Genomic DNA, 22,330 nt, shown 5'->3' on the forward strand with positions numbered 1-22,330 from the left:
CTACTGTTTCATTCCCCTAATGAGTAGCAGCCAGAAGCCAGGAACTCTATCCTGGTGTCCCACGCAGTTGACAGTAACCAAAGTCATTGCACCATCTTTTGTTTCCTTCCCAGGTGCATCAGCAGGAGTCTCTATCAGAAGTGGAGCAGCCCACAATGTGGGCCCCAGTTGTGCTATTTCTAGGAAAGGTGCTTGTGGCCCTATAAAGCTAGATGGGATATTTTGTACACCTTGATTGTTCCCATTGAAATGAAATTTGGGCTAAGCAGAGTGGACAGAGGTGTGCCAGGTAGGAGGAGACCATGGATTGCAAGGAATTGGCTTCTTTGGTGCAACAGCTAAGATATCACTTAGGATGCCCATGTTACAGTGCTTGGTTCAAGGACTGGTTTCTATTCCAATTCCAGCTTCTTGTAATGCATACCTTGGGAGGCTATAGGTGATGACTCAAGTACTGGTGTCCCCACCATCCACTTGGGAAACCCAGATTGGATTCTGGGGTCCTGCCTTCCACCTTGGGTTGCTTGGGTTTTTGAAGACTCTGCATTTCAAGTAAAATGGAAAGAAATTAGAATTCTTTTTAAATGAGATTGGTTTTTTTTTTATATACCTTTGATACCTGGAGAGTCTGCAGTGGAACAAGGCCCGGTGAGTGGATGTGGGTGGATGTATGGATAGATACATGGGTTAGACAGATCCTTGTAAGTCACAGGTTCAGCCATCCCTTTGCCTCCAGCTCCAAGCATGTGAGGAAGCACTCTTCCTAGATGTTCCCTTAAAATGGGAGACTGTTTCCTACTTTTCAACCTTTGTACTGTTATGGGGTGCAAGTGAGATCACACCAGACATGTCTAAGGTTTTATTAAGGAGTCTTTATTAACGAAGCTTGGTGATCACAAGTCCATATGGCAATCCATACAATCATAATCCAACCAAACATAATGGTCATTATCCTTGAGTCCATCCATTAAGCTGAAGACCTATGTCCCAGCTTCCCTAACAATGTAAGTTATCCTAAGAGTCATGCAATGAATAACCTGGACACACTTACAAAGCTGCAGACATTCACCTTTCCCTGGTTTCTCTGCCCACATTGCACTACTGCTAGGTCTCACCTCTCCTGGAACTCCTGATAGTACACAAATCAGAAACATTACTATATCCATTGTCCCATCTAAGCAGTACACAGGGACCATGCTCAGGGGATTACCTGTCCTGGGTCAGTCAAGAGTCGAGGTGTCAGAGTAACGGAAGCAACTGACCAGAAAGAGAGCCCCTACTTCATGGCCTTTTAAAAGGGGCTTGTGAGGGGAGTCATTACACAACAATGCAACACTGTCCCCTCTCAGTTGATAGGTGAGTCAAAGGTGGGCAGGAGCAAATACCTAAGTGTTGTGGGCTAAGGAGTTGATTCCTGCTGGTTGGGCTGGGCAGGAACAGGAACTGGTCTTGTAGCTAAAAACACCTAGACTAATTGGACTCTGCATCCAGTATCCTGGCTAAATTAGGATGTGGGGGGAGTGGTTGGGGATGGAATTAACATTCCATTGCTGTTAGGACCCACCCTCAGGACAGGGGGCGGGGAACACAGCCACCTTTTTGCCCACTGTCAATGGGTGCTGGCTATTACCGGTGGCACCTCGTAACAGTACTTGGGCAATGGCACATGACTGTCCTGGGGGAAAATCCTTGAGAGGAGGAAGCTGACATTGTGGCCTGACTCAGCCCTGAACAGAGACAGCATTTACATTCACCAGGAGATATTTTGGTTTTAAGAAAGTGAGCTTTACTGTTTTGTCTATTTAAAACTCAGTGACATACACAGACCTTTGGCTGACCTCTGACTGAATGCATAGGCTTTCGGGGACCCTAGGGGGCAAGTTGCTGGCCCCACTCAAACTCTACTGTGGGTGGGTGTTGGATCTAATAGTCTCTGACTTTTCACTGACTCTAGTATGTAAGACTTGAGCTGGGGATTGCTCGTTAAGAATTCCTGACTTCTGTTTTTCTTTCATTCAGTAAATGCTGTTGAGTGCCAACCACGAGGCAGGCGCTGGAATCAGGTCTGAGTGTTCCTGCAAGAAGCAGTGATAAGCAAAACACAGCCTCCATCCTCATGGGGCTGGAAGCTTAGTGCAAGAGGCAGATAATTAAACAATTACTGAACTGGGTGGGTTGGGCTAGGATGGAGGAAGCAGAGAGTAGTATAGGAGCGTGAGGAGGGGAAACTTCTCCTGGACTGGGGACCAAGGAGGCTTCTAGGAGGAAGTGAAGAAAGGAAGGGTTGCAGTAGAATTGCTCACACATTGGGGGGAGGAGAGGGCTCAGCTGCAGAAGTAGCAGGAACAAGCACACAGGGCAGGAGAGACATTTGCAAAAAAGAAACGTCCCTGTGGTTACAACAGAGAGCAGAGGGAGGAAACTGAGTCCTTGAAGGGTTTGGAGCTTGATCTGATGGCGAGTAAGAAGCAAAGGAAGCAGAAATTCAACAGTTAGATAGTGGCAGAATCCAAAATACTTTATAGTAGCAGTAATTTAGGGAAGTGGTAGATATGGACAGAAAAGGGAGGCTTCCAGAGATGTTTACAGGGTGGGATCATGGTTGCTGGAAAATGGGTTAAACAAGGGCTGAGGGAGAAGGCAAATTCAAGGTCATCTCCCTAGCATCAGTAAGTAGCAGGACAGCGGTGTCAGTCGCTGGATTTGCCCTGAGTTATGTGGTGAGACCTTGGACAAGCCACTTCTTTGCTTGGATCTGTTTTTCTCATTGGATGAATGTCATAATCCCAGTGACCAGCCTTGCAGACTTGTGGGGGGCGGGGCAGATTCACTGATAAAAAGTCATGTAAGAAGCAGTGTCTGTGCTTTCTATACCCCTAAAAGGCCTGGCAGAAGCAGTATCTGTCCATTCTCTGGCTATCTTTGTCTCTAACTCCCCACACCTCCCCTCCCTACACCCTTATCTAAAATTCTAAGCACCCAATCCCCAAGGAACTGGTGAGACCTCTGTCCATTCCAGCAGCTGAGGCTTCTTGGGGGGCCCTCTGGAAATTCTCAAGCTGGCTTTCATTGAAAACAATGATATCATTGAGTGGGTGGAGCTGGGCTGGACTCTCCTCAGCCAGAAGAGGGAGAAATGGGGTCTTTATAAGTTCTGCACTACGTCTCTTCCATAGCTCCCATGTGGCCTCATGGCCTCGCTCTCCTCCTGCTCCACCTCCCATAAAACTGGCAACCTCTGCATTTTCTTCTCTTGCATCAGTCTCCCCGGAGATGGGTCCAGCTGGGCCAAGGGGCTATTATAATGGCCACATTATGTCAAGCATGGTTTCTTTTCCAAGGTCTCCCTTCTGTGGCAGGGAAGGTCAAGTCATGGAAAGGGAGTCCTTTGGGGAGAAACTAGAGCTAGGGAAAGGGTGATCTCAGCGTTGGGAGGGGTGTTATGGTGTTGGGAGTTCTTTATGTTAGGGTTTATATAGGAATGCAGAAGCCAGACTGACCTCTCAGATGTGCAGTGATAGAAATGTGAGGTACGTACCAAAGGAGATCAGCAAAGTTGAATATCATTAATTACTAATTTCTGAGCTGGCTTTGCTCTCTGCTCTCTAAACACACGTATACACGTGCTTCTGCGTGCACCCACACATCCTTCCTTTATTGCTGGTTACTCCACTGGTTTGCAGCTGTTCTAGGAAGGAAAGAGGAAAGACAGGCTATAAAACCACATTTGACTCCTAGTGACCAGACACACCTGCCTTCTGCTGTTTGCTGTGGGCTCTCGCCGTGACTTTTCACATTCATGCTGCAGATGCAGGTCCTAACTCAAGGCAGGAGACCCATGCTGCCCTCTCCTAGTTGCTACACCCCAATCCCTAGCCCAGTGGTTGGCATATGACTGTCCCTAGTCAATATTTGTGGAACATGTGGGTGGGTTTGCAGATTGAGGTAGAGCCCGAGGCTCAGAAGAGGTACTGCAGCTTAGTCAAGCACCCAGAACAAACATGTGATGAAATCAGACCATGAGGCACGCAAGCGTCCGGATGCCCTGCACCCCACAGTTTGTACCATTTTCCACTGCTTAATGAGCAGTTACTGGTGACATGCACAAACATCCTTCCTCTTCGCCTTCTAGGGGTGTATGCATAGCCCAGTTCTGGGGTTCTCTGCCACTGACATCTACATCTATTTTTTATTATTATTATTCATAAGATTTGTTTATTTGAAAGGCAAAGCAACAGAACCAGGGGGAGAGAGGAGACAGAGAGATAAAGAAATCTTTCAAATTCTGGTTCACTTTCCCAAGGCCACAGCAGCCAGGTCTGGGCCAGGCTGGATCAAATAGCCAGAAACTCCATCCTGGTCTCCTGCATGGGTGTCAGGGGCCCAAGCATCAGGGACATCTGCTGTTTTCTCACATGCATGAGCTGGAAGATTTATCAGAAATGGAACAACTAGGCCCAGTACTCCCATGTGGGATACTGCATTGCAGACAGCAGTTTAAGCTACTGTAACACAATGCCACCCTCTTTCTGTAATTTTTGGAGACTGATGGCTTTAGAAACTAAATGTAACTATGTGATACTGTTTTTGTTTATCTTCAGGTTCTTTATAAAAGTTGGGAGGGGATATAGTGAACAGGGGAGGTGGCAATTAAAGATTATTTTATCACAGTTAACAATATCCTCGTACACTAGCCTCCTTGCTGCAAAAAACTCTTTGGAAAGGGTATAAGGCACTGTGTAGAATGAGGAGAAAGCTGAAGAACTAGGATCTGGACAGAACGGAACCCAGGAACTAATAGTCTGTGTGGTGTCACTACTGTGCTCACTTAGTGCTGGCCATGGCCAGTCAATGCCACTGATCTCAAAGTCCAAAGAAGTGCTGTCCTCGCTACCCAGGCGTGCAATGCACCATCTTGTAAGGACAGGGCCCTTGACTGACTCCAGGTGTGCCGTGTGAACAGTGCATTGAGAGAGGAATTTTTTTCTCTAATTTTCATTTATTATTTGAGAGGAATAGAAAGAGAAATTGAAGAGAACAAGCACTCCCATCCCCTGTTTCACTTTCCCAAAGCCTAAACTAGCCAGGGCTGGACTAGAATACAAGAGTTGAAGACTCAAGCTAGACTTCCCTTGTGGATGGTGGGGACCTGAGTACTAAAGCTATTACCTGAGCCTCCCAGGATGCAGATTAGCTAGGAGCTGGAATCAGAAGCAAAGCCAGGATCCAACACAGGCAGCCTAATGTGGGATACGAATGTCCCGACCAGCAGCTTAACTGGTGTGCCCAACGCCCACCCCAAGTATTTTTCTAATTGCAGTGCTTTGGCTGTGATTGGTGCATTGGAGTCCTAAGAGACACCGGGAAAGTGTACCAAGGTTCCTGGAATATGTAATCAGAGGCTGAGAGGGACCAAACACATGCATTAGAGATGCTTGGATCCTTACCCACTTGCTTCTTACTTGCCTATTTACTTTTTTCAGGGTGTCATCTGCTCCCCTCTTTCTCATGTTTTCAGAGGCCCAGAGGTCTTTGAGGGTCCTTCACTTCCCCCATGTCTTATTCACAAAGCTGATCTGCACAACAAGGGCATTTCCTCATACCCTGCGTTGGTACTTCCTTTCAGGTCATCTGTGATCTCAGTCGTAAACAACACTGGGTATTTACTCAAAACTACTCGCTTGGAGAGGCTGCTATCAGGCAATAATTTTGCTTTCAGAATTTTCTCAGAAACACTAAAGAAGTTACCTCTGAGTTCCCTGAACTGTTTTTCTCAGTTCCAATAAACACATGTCATGGGCTATTCAGGATGCTATGAGACTTAATCTTCCAACTCTTCTTGGTGAGTCATTTTGGGGACCTCTCATAGCCCTGCCTGTTAGGCTGCTAGATTTCCAGAAATCAACACGGACTGGTCCAAAGGCATCAGCCCTGCTTGTGCACAGGGGCTGCTCTTCTGTGTAGAGGGGGTCAAGTTAGACATGAAGAAGATTAAGGAAAGACCTTGCAGGCTACAGGGATAAACGATACACTCATCCAAACATCCTCTATGTAAAATGGATGACCAGGAGCCATCAGAAGGATACCTGGAATGTGGGGAACTGGGAAAAGATGTTGTAGGAAGTGGTTGGTGAAGAGAAGTGATGATCGAATGCATTCTTTGGAAGCTTCCTTAAAAAGAGGTTAAAGAAAACAGACCAAGCAGCTTTGTCCTTTGGCCAGGCTTACTGGTGGCACCATCTTGCCTTGACCACATTGCTTCTGAAAAAGGTGTCCCTCTCTTAGCAGAGGTGCCTGATTCTAGTGGGTTCGTGGGATCCAAGCAGGCCTCAGTTATTTTCTATAGGAACAGCTCTAAAGTTCCCCCTTTGGCCTCTCTGCTCTCTCACAAAGGAATGTCTTTGCTTGTGGGCCCCTGGACTTGCCAATCCCTTATTTGGCATTAGGGCCGTGACTTTGGCATGCTGCTTTGTTTCCATTCCTTTGGAGTCAGAGGTGGAATGAGCACTGATTTGGAAATCTTGATTCTGAAACAGCCTTGTCTCTTCTTTTTTCTTTCACCCCCCCCCCTTTTTTCTTTTAAATCACATACACATATTTATTTATTTATTATTTTTTATTGCATACATTTTATTTTTGATACTTTTTACATATTTGATTAGGGTGCAAAGGGTCAAGGGCTAGAGGAAAGTGGATGTGACCATTATTTTGACATTGTCGTTTTCCTTCCTGTATCTGAAGGGAGGGGAGTGATAAGGAGAGAAGCCACCCAGCCTCCCAACCATCCCAGGGTCCCCGATGTGGGCATGCTCCGAGGGTCCTGCTCAAGTGGTTTTGATAGTTCAACAGTTCTGTATTGCTGCCCATCTTGCCACTCCAGTCAGAATAAAATCTCTCCAGGATACATCAGCTGACATAATTCACCTTAGAGTGTCCCTTTGCCCAGGTATTCACTGCCAACTCTTCGCTGGAATAGTTGATCAATTTGTTCTGTCCTCTGTTATGGTACCAGGTGTCTTCTACAGGCTCCAGTGTACTGCCAAATCTTTCATTTACATCTGGATATGCTGTCCACTGTTCAATCTAAGCCACTGAGGAGGCCCAGTAACATGCATTACACGGTCAGGCCATGGGACCTGCAAGTTCCTCCATGGTTGGAGTTCTGAGTCCAGAGGTTCAGCTGGGGGGATTCCCAAAGACACCTCATCTGAGATGATCTCAGACCTGATTCTTGTGTGTGCATGCCAATACAGTATCCGCCATAGTCTGTCACCCATATTGGCCTATGTGTACACTGTTAGTTGCAACTGCTGGGTTAGTTCTCTCTCCAGCCCTGTCTTCTATACAAACCAATGGGTGTTGCAGCCCAGCCTGATCCTGCCCACCACACGCTTGGACCTCACACAAACCAGTGGGAGTTGTAGCCTAGTGAGAGCAACCCACAATAGCTCCCCACCAGGTCCGCCCCCTGCCCTGGTTCCCATGCTTGCCAGTGTGTACAGCCGACTGGTCCAGTCTGTCCCACATCCCATTCAGCTCTCATACATGTCAATGGGCATTGAAACCTAGCTCAACCCAACCAGCCCCACTCTCCAGCCCATACACATGCTGGTGGGTGCCACTCTCTTTCTAGCCATGTCTGCCCCGGTCCTGGTTCTCATGCTTGCCAGTCAGAGTGACAACCCAAGAGGGAGGTGCCCACTGTTTCTCTACTGGGTCTACTCCCACTCCCGGCTCTTGCATTCTCCAGGCGGTACTGTAGTTTAGCCTGACAGAGTTTTCCCCTCTTGCCAGCATCTGCTAGTTGATGCTGTGGCAAAGCCCAACTAACTCTAACTCCCTCTGGCTTATGCGTGTACCAGTAGATGCAGACCGCCCAGCCTGGCTTGTCCCCGATCCAACTTACATGCAAGCCAACAGGTGTTGCAGCCTTGCCCGGCCTGGTCTGCCTGCAGTCCCAACTCTCATGCTCACCAGTGGGAATAGTGGCCTAACAGAGGATCGCCCTGCAGCACCTCCTAGCGGGTTCACCCACTCTCCCCCAGGTCTCACGTGTGGTAGTTGGATACTGCGACCCAATCTGATATGTATGGCTTGCCTCACCTCAGTATTTGGTGCTGTAGCCTGGCCTGGCTTGGCCCTCCCCCAATTCCAGCTCATGCTGATGGGGACAACAGCCTAGCCCAGCCCAGCTATCCCCAGTCCTGGCCCTAGTGTGAACTGGTATTGTGGCCTGACCTGGTGTGACCCACACACCATTCTGGCTCTTGGATTTGCCAGTCTTGCTTGCCCCAGACCTAAGCAAAAGGTAACCTGATCTGGTCTGGGCTTCTCCCTTTCCTGGTTCTTGCGCTCACCCGCAGGACTGTGTCCCGACAGAGGAGTTACCCAAGCTCCTCCATCAGAGCCTCTCCCAATACCAGATCTCACGCACACTGGTGGGTCAATGGGCCAGCCCTACTTCATCCACCTCCTGTCGTAGCAGGAAAAGTGGCCTTTCCTGATGCCCTCACCCATTCCAGTTCTTATTGTTGGGTGCTAGATCCCAGCAACCCTAGTCCATACTGAGACACAGCTCACACATGGCTCAGCAGGGGCAGAGACCTAGCCTAGTCCAGCCCATCCTATACCCATCCTGGTTGTCACGATCTCCAATGGGTGGATGCTGGAATCTAGCCCAGTCTGGTATGCCCCAGACCCAGTCCACACCCATGCTGAGAGAGACTGCATCCATATCCAGGCCAGAGCGCATCCCCCACTCTGGCCCCTGTGCTCACCAGTGGGACCCACAAACCAGCCAGGGCATCCTCTCAGGTCCCCACCCAGGCTTGATCCCAGCCTCTTGTGCATGTCAGTGGTTGGTCTGACCCACCTTGGCATAGTACCTCCCCTGTCTTAGCCTTTGCCTTTGGATGCTGCAGCATGACCTGATCCAGCCAGCCCCCAGTCCCAACTCTTGTTGGTGGGTGCTGCAACCTGGCCCTGTTGAGTCTGCTCTCATCCCTGTTCGTGCAAACCAGTAGGTGTGGCAGCCTAGCCTGGCTTGACCTGCACTCCATCCTGTTTTCTGCACTTGCCAGTGGGTTATGGTTTGCTCAACCCCGCCTAGTCTGCTCCCTTCCAAAACCAACTCACATACTTGTTGACACATGGAGCTACCCTGCCCAGCCTGCAAAACACCCAGGCCTGGACCATTTGTTCACCAGTGGGAGCTCTGACCCACTAGGGGAGTTTCCCAGGTTCTCCCTGTCTGGCCACTCCGAGACCCAGATCTCACGCATGCCAGCGGGTTCTTGGCCCTTACCCAACATGGCCTGCCCCATCTGTTCCAGTCTTTGTATGAGCTGCTATGGCCAATCTCACACCCTGCTTTAGGGTGCTCATGCAAGTGCTGCAGCCTGGACCTGCCACACTTGTTCCCAGCTCCAGTGAGCATTGGTGATTTCCATGGTCACGTCTAGCTCAGCCCATCACCATCCCAACTCTCAAGCTAACCAGCAGGACTTGTAGTTCCATAGGGTTGGGCCCACAAATCAACCCCGGACCTGGTTTTCTTGTGTGCTGGTTGGTGTCATGGCTCAGCTTAATGTGACCTATCCCCTGATCTGACACTCACTGTCAGGTACTGGGATCTGGCACTGCCAGATAGGCTTCCAGTTTGTGTGTGTGCTGGTGTGTGTTGGTCAGCCATGTTCCACGCTTACAGATCCAACCTGGGAATTCTATTTGGGCTGGTACATCAGTCTGACTCAAAACTATCTTCAGGTCTCTCCCCTCCAAACCACCAGGTCTCAGTCCGCTTGCCTACCTGCAAGTATAGTGGCCCTGCCTTTGGGTGTCCCTCAGGATTCATGCCTCGCTTACAGGTACTGTGGCCTTATCCATGGATGTCCTTAGGCAGTAATTCGATACCCCTAAGGCACCCAGCAGGCAGAGCCTGGCGCCGGTTGGTGATCTGGCCACCCACAAGCCCAGGACCCTTCCCCTGCCTAGCAGCAGTGAATGGGGAGCTAGGTTCCTCAGTAGGAAGCCTGGGCTGGCATGGTTACCCCCAGCCACAGCCACATGGCAGGCAGACCCAGACACTTGTGCCGTGCGCTGCTCAGACTTACCTGGACTCCTCTCTCACCCTTTTGAAAATGAAACAAAACAAAATAGTATTTATGAGATTTGTTATTTCGACCCAAATACGGACTAGCAATAAGCATCACATAGAAGAGCTGTCTGCTTTTTGAAAATACTTCTGTCTGTCCTAAACATCTCAATTTCCATTTGACAGAAAGGAGAGCTGGTATTGAGTAGCCTGTGACTGTGAAAATTCTTAGGAAAAAAAACACTCAAATGCTCCCTAAAGGAGAAAAAGTAGTATTATGAGCTCTCACCTGCTGCGTAGATTTAAGGGTTAGCAAGCTTCTGCTTTGTGTACATATAACTAGTCCTAAAGAAAATGTTAACAATGGTGTTGTAAAATGTAAATGCAGAGAATTTTTGCACATTTGTTTATTGTGTTAAACTATTGGCCATATAGCCCTTACTATTTGTCAGATACTGTTCTTACATTTTATTTGCAAATTTTAAAAAATTTATTTTTATGTCATTTGAAAGACAGATAGAGACAGACAGAGACAGACTATTTGCTGCTTCATGCCTCAAATACATACAATAACCAGGGCTGGGCCGGGTCAAAGCCAGGAGCCCGAGAACTCCATTCAGGTCTCCTGTGTGGTTGGTAGAGACGCAGGAAGTTGGAACATCTGCTGTACTTTAACGGGAAGCCAGAATCAAGAGTACAGCCAGAACTGGGTCCCAGGCACTCGAGTATGGGAGGTGGGTGTCCTAAGGAGTACCAGACAGCAATCCCTGTGACAAGCCTCCCAAGTGCATCCGGTCATCCCCTTTTATAAATGAGAGAACTGAGGACCAGGCAAGTTACCTACTTGCCCAGGGCTGAACAACTTGTAAGTGAAAGAACTAGGACTAGGAAACGTCTTTTTTCATTTGATCACATGTGAGTGTTCATTTTTCAGGCTAGACACAGGGAGGGTTTAGGTGGCTCAAGTGAAAACAGTTTTCATATAATTACATGATGAGCACTTAACGGAATTTTGTTTATCTCATTGAAAGGGAACCAGCAGGATGATAACAAAGTTTTCGAGTGCACTTTTGACAGCGACGGAATGATAAGACTGCTAAATTATTAGGTGGAAGTTTGTTGGTTTCCTACGGGCAATGAAATGGCAGCCTTTGGAGCTGTCTGCTGTCCCGAATGGAAATATTTGCATTTTACTCTGTGTTCTTAGGGGTTTTACAAATTTGCATCTCATTTTGCAGCACCATATAAGAGCTGCCCCGATTCATTATGAAAGGTAAATCTTCTGCAATTTGCATTTCTCAGTTGAGGTCCACAGACCCTTATAGAGGCCCCTCGACTGTGTAGGAGTCCAGAGTGGGTGAGGCCAGGTTCCTGAGTGTATAAGACAGGCTTCTGCACATGTCCGCTTGACAGTGCTCTGATGCGATCTTGAGCCAGTCATTTTCCGCCTCTTCCCGGCTTTGGAGGACAGCTGCCCCGTGCAGCTGGCTCTCTGACCGAAGCACTCTGAGTCCTGGGCTTTCCCTGTGCGCGGTGATTACATCTTGAGATTTCTGAGGAGCAAGCAGGAGGCTAGAAATGGGAAAGCCGATCTAAACTGTGAAACTGAATCCAGTGGAATAGACAGATCCCCAGAACCTAAGTATCACCTGGAAAAGCTATTCAAAATACAGACTTCTTAGTCCTTTCCTGGAGACTGCAGTTCTCAACAGCACTGTTGGGCAGAGACCTGGAATTTTTATTACTTTTATTTTTTTCACAATGTTTCCCGGTGTTGTTCAGTTATCAGGCTAAATCCCATGACGATGACTTAGGCATAAGTGTGGGACATGCAACGGGACTCCATGGCAGTAAAGCAAGCAGGTGGAAGATGCACCAGGTGGAGTGAGAGGGACCAGCGAAGCTCACCTCCCCAAACCTCACCAGCACCTCAGGTGGAGTGAGACCGAGGGGGCGGGCTATCAGTAAAAATGGTGGTGTTTGCTAATGCCGAGGAGAACAGTAGAAGTTGTTTTTCAAAATTATTTGGAAATCCTTGTCGCTTAGTCTTAACAGCTTTGCTTATCTGATGGCGGAGGAAGAAGGGGTGGGTTCCAAGAAGATGTTTTGCAAATTTGTTTCAGACTTCCTGAGCAGGAGGTTTAGCTTCAAGAGCCAATTGAAATGTGGCTGACAGTAAATAGAACTTAAAGGGCTGTGTACACTAGGAAGCCCAAGTCCTAGGAAAGGCTGGTCAGAGCTGATTCAAGCTGCACTGTGTTCCCGGGGCCTGGATGCTGCTGCTGCCGTCGGGTCCCAGTCGGATATGTTCTTCCCCAGAGTACGACCTTCTGTGTTGTCTCTGGTGTCTAGGGACAGCTTGTTTTCCAAGGGGGCTTTCAGGGGATGTGGGCTTTGCTCAAAGACTTCGGGGTCTGAGTGACCTGGGTTTTCCCCAGTCACCACTCCGGTGGTGGCTGCCCCTTGTCATGTGATGCCCAGCGGAGGCCAAGTGTCCTACTGACCTGCCTGCTGTGGGCTCCGGAGCACGGCGGCAGTGGGTGCAACAGAAGCCGCCCGATGGTCAAAGCCAGAAGGAGGGGGAAGGGTGGGAAATCTTGGACAGTGCTCTTCTCTTCCTGGATGCACATCACTCACAACTTGTTTCCTGAAAGTCTGAGCGCAGTCCAGTGGTGAGAGACAGCTTCCTGCCTATCTGCTGAGACAGCCCCCCGTCAGGGAGGAGATGAGAACAAGATGCGGTCAGACAGGGGGCAGCCAGGCTGAACTGGGCTGCTCGGATGGCCAGTTGCAGATGGCCCCTCCCTGTGGCAGTGATAGCAGCAACTTTGGTCTCGAGAGCACAGGGGCCCACCTGGGCCCATGATTCTGGCTTGGGGCAGTGGGGTAGAGTTTGAAAGTGGCATTGTGTTCTCTCTGCCGTGTGTAAGACTGTACAGATGGCAGAGATACAGTGTGACCCCACTTTTGCTTCTAGAAGGAAGGAGCTTCCGGTCAACATCCACAGCATCCTGGGGAAAAGTTACTTCAGCGAAAAAAAAAAAAAAGAATGAAAAGATCAACCCTAATGTCCCTACTCCTTTTCCTGCCCTGTGGTTCTTCTGGTAACCTTTCTGTGGAAGAGCCAGGCATCTGTTTGATGACATCATTTGTGCCCTCAAGGCCTGGTCACCAGAATGCAGTTGAGATTTAGTCTAACACTGGTTCACCTTCTTGGAGACACAGAGCAGCACACTGCCAAAATAGAGTGGGGTCAGCATGTGGCTGTAATGCTGCTGTGAGAATTTGGAGCCTCTGGATCTCCAGGCACAAAACAAGGAGGCCCTGGTATCCACCTTATGAATGGGTTATGAAGGGGGAATGGAATAGCCCCAGGACCCTGCGCTTCAATCCTTGTAAGCTGTTCTGACCACACACATTCTGGTTTCCCGCGGATGGAAACCAGGATGTGGTGAAGGCAGAAAGGTGAGGAGGGCTTGGACCAAAAAAACACTTGTAGTTATTTCTAAAGTTAGAGAGCTTGTGGTCTAGGGCTGGGGTTCCTAATTAGGGTTGAGCTTGTTGTCAGAACCTCCTGGGGGTATCCTGGGGTTGGAGGGGGCCTCTCAGTTTGCATTTTTCACCACCTGGGTTCCTAAGAGGAGCTGGTACTGTCAAGTCAGAAAGGGTTCTGGTAGGTGGAAGAGGAGGCTGACTAGAATGAAAGCCAATGGGGCGCTGAAAGGTAGATTGTCCTTCTCTATTATAGAGCTTCCACTGCACCTCTGGTGGCGAGAATGGAGTGGATGTCTCAGGAGCTCCCTGTCCCTGGAGACATCCAGTGCTGAGTGAGCGGCCGGCTGGCTGGCAGACTGGCACCAGGGAGAGGGCCCATTCACTTACTCATTCACTCATTCGTGAAATCAATCTGTGCTACCTGCCTAGGAGAGCAGTTTAGAACAGCAAGAGGTTCCACCACCACCCCTCCAACCCCTGCATGCATCCCAGTCTCATCAGTTTGACTCCATGACTTCTAGGGTGCCTTTCTGTGTTGGGTTCTGGGAGTCCAGTGATGATGGGGCGGGACCCAAGCTGCCGGGAGTATCTCATTTCAGGGTGTGGCTGAGGACTAACAGGCATGTGGATAGGTTGCACACTCCACATGGATTGCTTTCTTTGGAACACTTACGTATTTATTTAAAAACATATTTATTTTTATTTGAAAGAATTTATGACAGAAAGAAGGTGAGACAGAGAGAGAAGGTCTGCTATCCACTGGTGCATTTTGCCATCACTTGATGAGCAATTTTTCCTCCCCATACTAAGACTCCAAAGAGGCTGAGGCTGTGTAACAGCAGCACGTTTCCTGGGGGCAAGCACACATCTCTGCGCTGACACCCAGAGTGGACTGTTAAACTCTGAACCCCTGACCATCTGTCCATTACGCAGGCTCTAAAAGGAAACCCAGGAAGTGAGACACAAGAATGAGCTCATTGCATTTTTGCGTGTCATCCTTGCGCAGGGGCCATGCTAATCTTCTCTTGTATCGTTTCCAGTTTTAGTGTATGTGCTGCCGAAGCAAGCACTCATTGCTTTTTATCACCTCTCAAGTGAGGTACTGTGGAATTAATGGCTGGCTGGCAGGGGGTGTGTGGAGGCACAGGTGGGTTTCAGCAGTTTTTCTAGGTTCTTCCATCAGAATCTCTGTGGAAAGCAATATGATCATCTCTGTCTTTTACTAAACTCCACTGTGTATTCTTTCGGGACTCTCCCAACAGCCCTGTGAATTCAGTATATCAGTGTCAGTTTTGCAGAAGAGAAAACAGAGCTTCAAAGAATTAGAGGAACTCGCTTAGGGTCACAGACTGTAAATGTCACAGCAGGAATCAAAACCTCAGTCTTCCAGACTTCAGGCCTTGCTCCAGGATCCTGGGGGGCAGGGAGCTGCTTCTCCTTTCTCCTTCCCTCCCCTTCCTCCCTCCCTCCTTCCTCCCCTCCCCGCCCTCTTCCCACCCCTCCGCACTTAGGTCTGGCTGTGGTGACCATCTGGGGCTTGAGCCAGCAATGGAAGATCCCTCTGTTCTCTCTCTCTAACTTTGCCTTTATTATTATTGTTATTATTATTTCCCTAAGTAACTGCTGAAGAGAAAGTGAAAGGGCTAGGATACAGATTCTGATAAATTAGCTCCTGATGCAGTTGCCATCAGCGTGTGAGTTTCTATGCCTGAAGAAGGAGATTGTTTGGAATTTCCCCAGTGCTGGATGCTGTGGCTCTGGTGTTCTCTGGGGAGTCCCCGACTAGGAGCCTGGAGTGACTCCCCACAGCCACCACGGTGACCCTTTCTTGGTGGGAAATGTCTTCTCTTCCCAAACAGGGCTTGTCTCCAAAGATTCTTTTGGCAGATTTCTGTGCTAGCCTCCACCTACATTTTCTTCTCCTTAAGACCAGTTTTAAATTAACTTTTCACTTTTTAAAATAAATACTTGATAATGAATTTGAAAAACAAACCAATTTCAGAAAAATGTAACTTACATTGTAAATATCTTCTGGAATCTTCAGACATGATCACCATTTTCATTGGGCCTTTGCTTCTCCAGTGATTTTTTTTTAAAAGATTTATTTATTTGAAAAGGAGACAGAGAGGGAAAGGAGAGAGAGATAAAGAGAGGGAGAGATATTTCATCCACTGGTTTGCTCCCAAAATGATCACACAACCAGAACTAGACCAGGGCAAAGCCAAGGAAAGAGTGAGAGCCACAGCTTAATCCAGATCTCCTCATGGGTGTAGGGTCCCAAGCACTAGGATCATCCTCCGCCCCTTTCCCAGGCCTGTTAACAGGGAACTGGATCAGAAGTGGAGCAGCTGGGACTCAAACCTGCATCCACATGGGATGCGGCATTGCAGTTAGTGGCTTAACTCGTGACACCACAATGGTAAACCACAACCACGTTTCTGGTGATATTTAATCCTTGCAGTAATGTGTGCCCTGATTCGTTTTTCACTAAAATGAATTTTTGAAGCGCATGCTTTTTGGAAATTTACTATTTCTATCTAATACCGTTTTAGACATCTTTCCATATTAGGAAGCTCATGTCCACATCCGGCTTTCTTTGTCAGACTCCCATTCTAAACATGCCTCCATTAGAAACATTTCTGCTTCATGGCCTTGACTTCTATAGATCAATCTGCTTTTAATGCGGCTGCACAGTTGAAACAGCAACATGGTTCTTCTATTGTTTCTTTGAACGATTAGAGTCATTCTAGGAACCTTGCTTGGTGCTCCTGGATTTTGGTGAGGAATTCTGAACTTTAGCTTCAGTGGGTCTGTGACAGTAGAGGTATCAGTGCCCAAGGTCAGGAAATAAGCAGGTTATTGAAAGGATGACATGTAGAACTGCAGGTCTCAGGAAATCTGAACTAAGAAGTGACAGAAGTGACAGAAGTGCTGCTTCCCTCTGTTCAGACTTTGCACCGCCACACCTTTGGTTTTAAGGAACAGTTCATGTACTGAAGGGTATATGAGTCTTATTTCATTTTGTGTCTGAGCTTGTGTGTATATTTTCCCAGGATGCAGGAAAGAAGTTCAAAACATTGCTTTACTTCTATCATCTTCTGGTTGGAGTGATGACCTCAAAGACTATAAAATTAATAACAGTAGTGGATGTTGTGGCATAGCAAGTTAAGCCCCACTTGTGATACCCATGGTGCTGGTTTGAGGCCTGGCTCTTTTACTTCTGATCTAGTTTCTTGCTAATCCGCCTGAGAAGTCAGTGGAAGATGGCCCAAATACTTGGGCCCCTGCCACCTGGCTCCTGACTTTGTCTAGCCCAACCCTGGCTCTTGCAGCCATTTGGGAAGTGAACCAACACAGGGTCCACCCTCTTTATCTCTCTCTGCCACTTTACCTTGCACAAGTGAAATGTTTTTAAAAGTAAGTGAAGTGAATAGTAAACTTACTCTTGATTTTCTTTTTGTTCTCAGTCACTTATAGTTCCCCCATTTCTTCTGTATAGAGAAGCTTGGGGTGGTCCCACCTGGTTTGATTAAACCTGTGGCCTTTGTTTCTAGGACAATGGAGTCTATCAACTAAAACTACAAATCTCTCTCCCTCTCTCTTTTTAAATTCTTTGTAGAAACCTTTTTGCTCCAGCCTACACAGAAACCCATTATAGTCCAAGTGGCCAACCTCGAACAACCACGCTGAAATCTGAGGTAAGCTGGGTCAATGCATGTCCATCCTCTAGCTGCCCCATCCTGGGACTCCTCCCCAGGAAGAGGAGGGGTGACAGAAACCATCTGTCCTCTCAAAGGGGTTGATTCTGCTGATGGGAAACCAAGAGAGTCCAGCCAGAGAAGCCAAATGTGCACTTTTTTTTTCAAAGTGTTCCTCCTCTTTTGCTGACTAAAATGGCTAAGCAGAGTATTTTCAGATAATTGCATCTGATTAAAATTGGTATGAGTCGTTATGAAGCATGTATTTTCTTTGCTTTATGTTAATCACCCGCATGTGAACAGGAGTTTAAGAGAAATGATTTACCCATAAACACTCTATTAGATGTTTGATCAGTCCCCTCCCTGCCAGTGATTTTATGTATAAGGTTTACAGATTTGTAATTATGCATGTGAATTCTGTAGCCTGCTTTTTAAATGTGATTTTTAAGTTATGCAAATTTTAAACATTTTGTTGCTATCTTCATATTGGATACAGAGTCACTTCGAGTAGGAATGTTTGTACAAAGCCAAAGATTTGTCAATGAGAAAATGGCCTTCCAGATGTATGCATATAGTTTGCTTCTCCATACTGCACCTGGGGATATTTAACGTAGTGAGTCATGCCCATTTCATGATATTTGCAGCCCTTCCTGTAGGGATCCCTATTAAAATGTGAAAGCTCAGAGCACTGGGTCTCAGCCAGGAGCTACTCCCCATGGTCCCGCTCCCCCACCACCTACGCTAGGGGACACTTGGCAATGTTTGGAGACAAGTTTAATGATGATGCAGGGATGCTGTGAAGGAGCAGCCAGGGATGCTGCTGAGCCTCTTATCATACACAGAACAGACCATGATGAAGCATTATGCAGCTTCCAATATCAGTTGGACCCACAGTGAGAGTCCCAGGGCAAGGGTGGCCCTGCTCAGAGTCCTGGCTAGTGAGATGGGCTGAATTTGAACGAGGCACCTGGCCAGGAGCAGTAGTGGTCTTTTGCCTTTGGAGCAGGGCATGATAGGCTTCTGGGGCACATGCAGAGCTGGAGGTGGGGTGGGGAGGACTATAGAGGAGGGCGTCAGCCTCAGTTCTCCTCCACAGCTTCCTGTGGAGCCTAAGATTCTCTGCTGGTGTGTTCTTCAGAACACTCTGCTGCAGCACCTGACTGCTAAGATGGTGGCAGCACCTGTCAGCCAGGGGCAACTCAGCTTGTTGGATGAGGTTGCTGTTGAAGGGGGAGATAACACAGGACAATTAGGTATTAGTAGATCCAAGAGATTTTGAGTGTGGCCACCAGGCACCTGAAGGGCTGCATTCCTGCATTCACTGCTCGGTGCGAAGCTCAACATCATCTGCTTCATCAAGGCCTTCTTGGGGGAGGCAGGAGCTGGGAGTGTGAGCAGCAAGTTCAGTGTGCCTTCCCATTTCGGAAGAGGCTGTCACATCCCTAGAGGAAGAGTTCTCTTCCTCCCTTCTTGAGACCACAGTGCTCTGCCTGCAGGAGTGGGGGCTGGGGAGAGTGGAAATGAGTAAGCCTTGAAAAACCTTCTCCATCCCAACCTCATGAGAACCCTCTTCTCGAAGCTTGGATTCTGCCACTTCTGTGCCCATGGCTCAAGAATGAGTCTCAGTCCCAATATCTATCATGAGCTCATGCTTCCTGCTGTGAAAGCCCTCTCAGAGTGGCCCCACCGTGCTGGGAGGCTGCAGAATGCAATGACTTCATGACCAATCCTTGACTTGCTCTTTGTGTTAGCCCATGCAATAGGCTGCGATGTTGTAAGGATCTTTCAGAAACAGAGAAGTGAAAGAGAACTTTCCAGTCGACTTTCTGAGGGTCTTGTTAACTTGAAGTGCATGCTAGCCAACTCATGGGAGAGCCTTCTTTTCCTGGAGTGCCAACTGTTGGATGCTTGCTTGCAAAGCCCCCATTCAGATACATGGGGTTCCCAGGCAGTTTTCTCACTTAGATGCTGGGAAACCAGGGAGAAACGGGAATGGAATAAACTACTCAGCTTTTCTTGACCCAAACGTTGAGGACTGCACTGGCCTGGGGGAGAGGGGCAGTTCTGGGAACCTTATCAAGCCTCATCAAGTGGCCTTTAGATGACAGCCCTAATCTAGGTCAGGTCATTGGGGGAAATGGGTCTGTGAATGTGTTCCAGGAGAAGGAGTTGTAGAATTTGAGCTCTGGAGCAAGGATTGCAATCTTGGCTTCAATTGGCTATGTGACCTTAATCAACCCTTTAGACCACAATGGTATTGAGTTTCCTCATTTTGCAAATTGGACATGCTGATATCTGGCTCTCAGGGTTTAGGAAGGGTAAAATGAATCACTGATTTCTGTGGGAATTTATAAGTCTCTCTTCCAATCCAATATTTTACACAAGAAGAAATTGAAAGGACTAGAGGAACAGTAACTTGCCTAAGTTCAGACAAAGCTGAGACTGGAACCTAAGTCTCTTCTTTTGCCAGAGAAGCCGGAGGGTACTAGTGTTGAGTCAAGTCACTGTCATTGCTGGGAGAGGCAGAGGACGGAGTTCACGGCCAGGCTGTTGGATTTCAGTCTTCACTTGGCTGTGTCTGACTTTCAGTTTTCCTTTGTTCAGATTTGGGAATAACAGTATCTACTTCCTAAGACTTTAGTTAGAATTTAAGAAAAAAAAATCTACCTAAGTTATCAAGTAGTAACAGCTGTGGAGGTGTTACCTGTAATCACTAATCACAGTAAATAGCAGGTGTTATAATCACATTAGATAATGCATGCAAAAGACCTCTGTAAGTTATAAAGGATACTGCCAAAGGTAGTGATGTTATTTTGGAAAGCATCCAGCTGTGAACACTGTTAGCATTAATCCAAAGATGGGAAAGGGTACAGGGATTCTTTGCTATGACTCCTAGATTTGAGTTCTCTTTATTTGCAAAGGTACAAGCATCTTGAAACTAGTTGGCTTGTGTTTCTACATTGTTTGGCTTTCCGTCATTCCAACCTCTGTGAGCTCCATTTATTCCACATTGGCCTGGCCTCTTTTCTTCCTGGTTGAGAAAATTCAGTTCTCCATAAATGAGCCTGAGCTGCATAGTGGAGTTTATGACCCCACTGTTGAGGTCTGAGTCTACAGCCCTACTGCTGAGTTCTGTTATTGGTCTGCTTCTGGGTCCCAGGGCACAGGTGGAGGCAACATGTGACAGATGGTATTTGAAAACAGGAGGGTTTTGATGCCTCTACTTCTTCAGTGACTTTGCTTTGTTCTCCTCTGAAAGTCAGGATTTGACTTGTTTAAAGTCCAGGAGAGGCCGATGTGATAAGGACTGACCCCTGTCCCTCCTTCTGACTATAGGAGCTTGAATGGGCAGAAAAAATGGCTCACCAGTGGCTTGCCGGCAAATGCAAGGACACCTGTGGTCCAGGGAATTAATCTGAGGAGTGTTAACTTGGCCAGCATCCTCTGATCTGGCTGCAAGGATCAGCTGGCATGTAAAATAGAACTGGCATAGCTAAGGATGCAGATTTCTGCCCTTGTGTGGGCACAGCCCCTGCATGAGGCAGAGGCAAGACACTGAAGATTATAGTAAGACTGTGGAAGTGTCTACTTACCTGGCTGGTGTGGGAGGTTGGATGGAAATCTGGCCTGGCAAATGCTGCAATGCTTGAATCTAATTATCAGGCTATGCTTATGCCAGAGCTGCAAGGGAGGTGGACTAGAGGGTACAGAAAGGGTTAATTGTCTTCTGGGTTATGACCCTGCCTGTCGCAGACAGGGAAGCAACTGAAAACATGTTCCTAAAGATGAGTCCATTGGACTATTGTATAGCTGAAGGCCCAAGTGATTACACGTGCCCGTGCTCAGGTCACAGTGCTGGGAAAAAAGAGAAAGCCTCTGCATGTAGCTCACAGGCTCCTTAGGCTTTTTCCGGAACCTGGCTCCAGGCTGGGCTCTTCTCTGTTCTGGCCTGCTCATGTTTCCTCATCAATTTAGAAAAAGCTTAAGGAATGTGTCCCTGGCTGTGACTAGGTTTGCTGGGGACAGTCCTACTTTGGGCTTGTTTGTCTGATTTAGCACTTTAGCACTCTTTTTTTTTTTTTTTAAAGATTGTATTTATTTTTATTGGAAAGGCATAAATACAGAGATAAAGAGAGACAGAGAAAGGTGTTTCATCTGCTGGTTCATTCCCCAAATGACCACAGTGACAGAGCTGAGCCAGTCTGAAGCCAGGGGCCAGGAGCTTCTTCCGGTTTCCCTCACTGGTGCAGGATCCTAAGGCTTTGGACCAACCTCTACTGCTTTCCTAGGCCACAAGCAGGGAGCTGGATGAGAAGTAGAGCATCCAGCACACGAACCGGTGCCTATATGGGGTGCTGGCACTGGCAGGCATAGGATTAGCTAGTTGAGCCATTGCACTGGCCCTGACTTTAACAATCTTGATAATGTTATGGTCACCTTACTTAGGAAACAACTCTGTTGCCTCCTCAAACTTTTATTTGTAATTATTAATTTGTTTGTTTCTTAAATAAATGACCAGCTGTCACAGACCATAAGCTCAGGAAGGCTGGAGCTTTATTTGTTTATGGTTGTATATTCAGGGTCTGGCCCAGGGCCTGGCATGTGGCAGAGGTCAACAGCTGTGTGTACCAATGGAGGAATCCGACTAGGAAGGGATGCCAGACAGCTGGGAGGTACAGTGATGAGAGGACAGCATCAAAGTTCAATGACATAGGTGCCAGGTCCAGTAACAGCCAGTTGTGGAGACTCAGAACAGAAGAATATCATGAGCTGTGCCAGAGATGGGGCACATTCATTTCCTAGGGCTGCTTTAACAAAGCACCATGAACTTGGAGGTTCAGAACAGCAGGTTTACTCTCACCGTCCAAGGTCACGGAGTTAGATGGGTTCTGCTCTCTGCAAAGCTTCAGGGAGGAATTCTTGCTTCCTCCTGCTTTTGATGCCTGTGGCTATTCTTGGTGTCGTTGGCTTGCGACCTCATCACTCTGTTCTTTGCCTCTGTCTGCAGATGGGCTTCTTTTCTTTCCACGTGTGTCCGACTCTT

At 47.8% G+C, this 22,330-nt stretch overlaps 1 protein-coding gene and 1 non-coding gene across 3 annotated transcripts in view; one reads left to right on the forward strand and one right to left on the reverse strand.

The window, feature by feature from the left end:
* Positions 1 to 22,330, forward strand: part of ADAM19 (ADAM metallopeptidase domain 19) — an 85,724-nt gene that overhangs the window by 21,851 nt on the left and 41,543 nt on the right. The window contains exon 4 of one of the 2 annotated variants that reach the window (XM_004587495.2): positions 17,208 to 17,286. The exons of the other annotated variant lie outside the window; for it this stretch is intronic. Within the exon in view, the coding sequence (XP_004587552.2) occupies positions 17,208 to 17,286 (79 nt within the window). The remainder of the gene's footprint in view (positions 1 to 17,207; positions 17,287 to 22,330) is intronic. 2 annotated transcript variants of the gene reach the window in all.
* On the reverse strand, positions 14,550 to 14,658 carry LOC118760163 (U6 spliceosomal RNA). The gene has a single exon (XR_004996618.2). It is a non-coding gene; the product is annotated as a U6 spliceosomal RNA (small nuclear RNA).

This window comes from Ochotona princeps, chromosome 19, assembly GCF_030435755.1.
Source record: "Ochotona princeps isolate mOchPri1 chromosome 19, mOchPri1.hap1, whole genome shotgun sequence".
Classification (NCBI taxonomy): Eukaryota; Metazoa; Chordata; class Mammalia; order Lagomorpha; family Ochotonidae; genus Ochotona; species Ochotona princeps.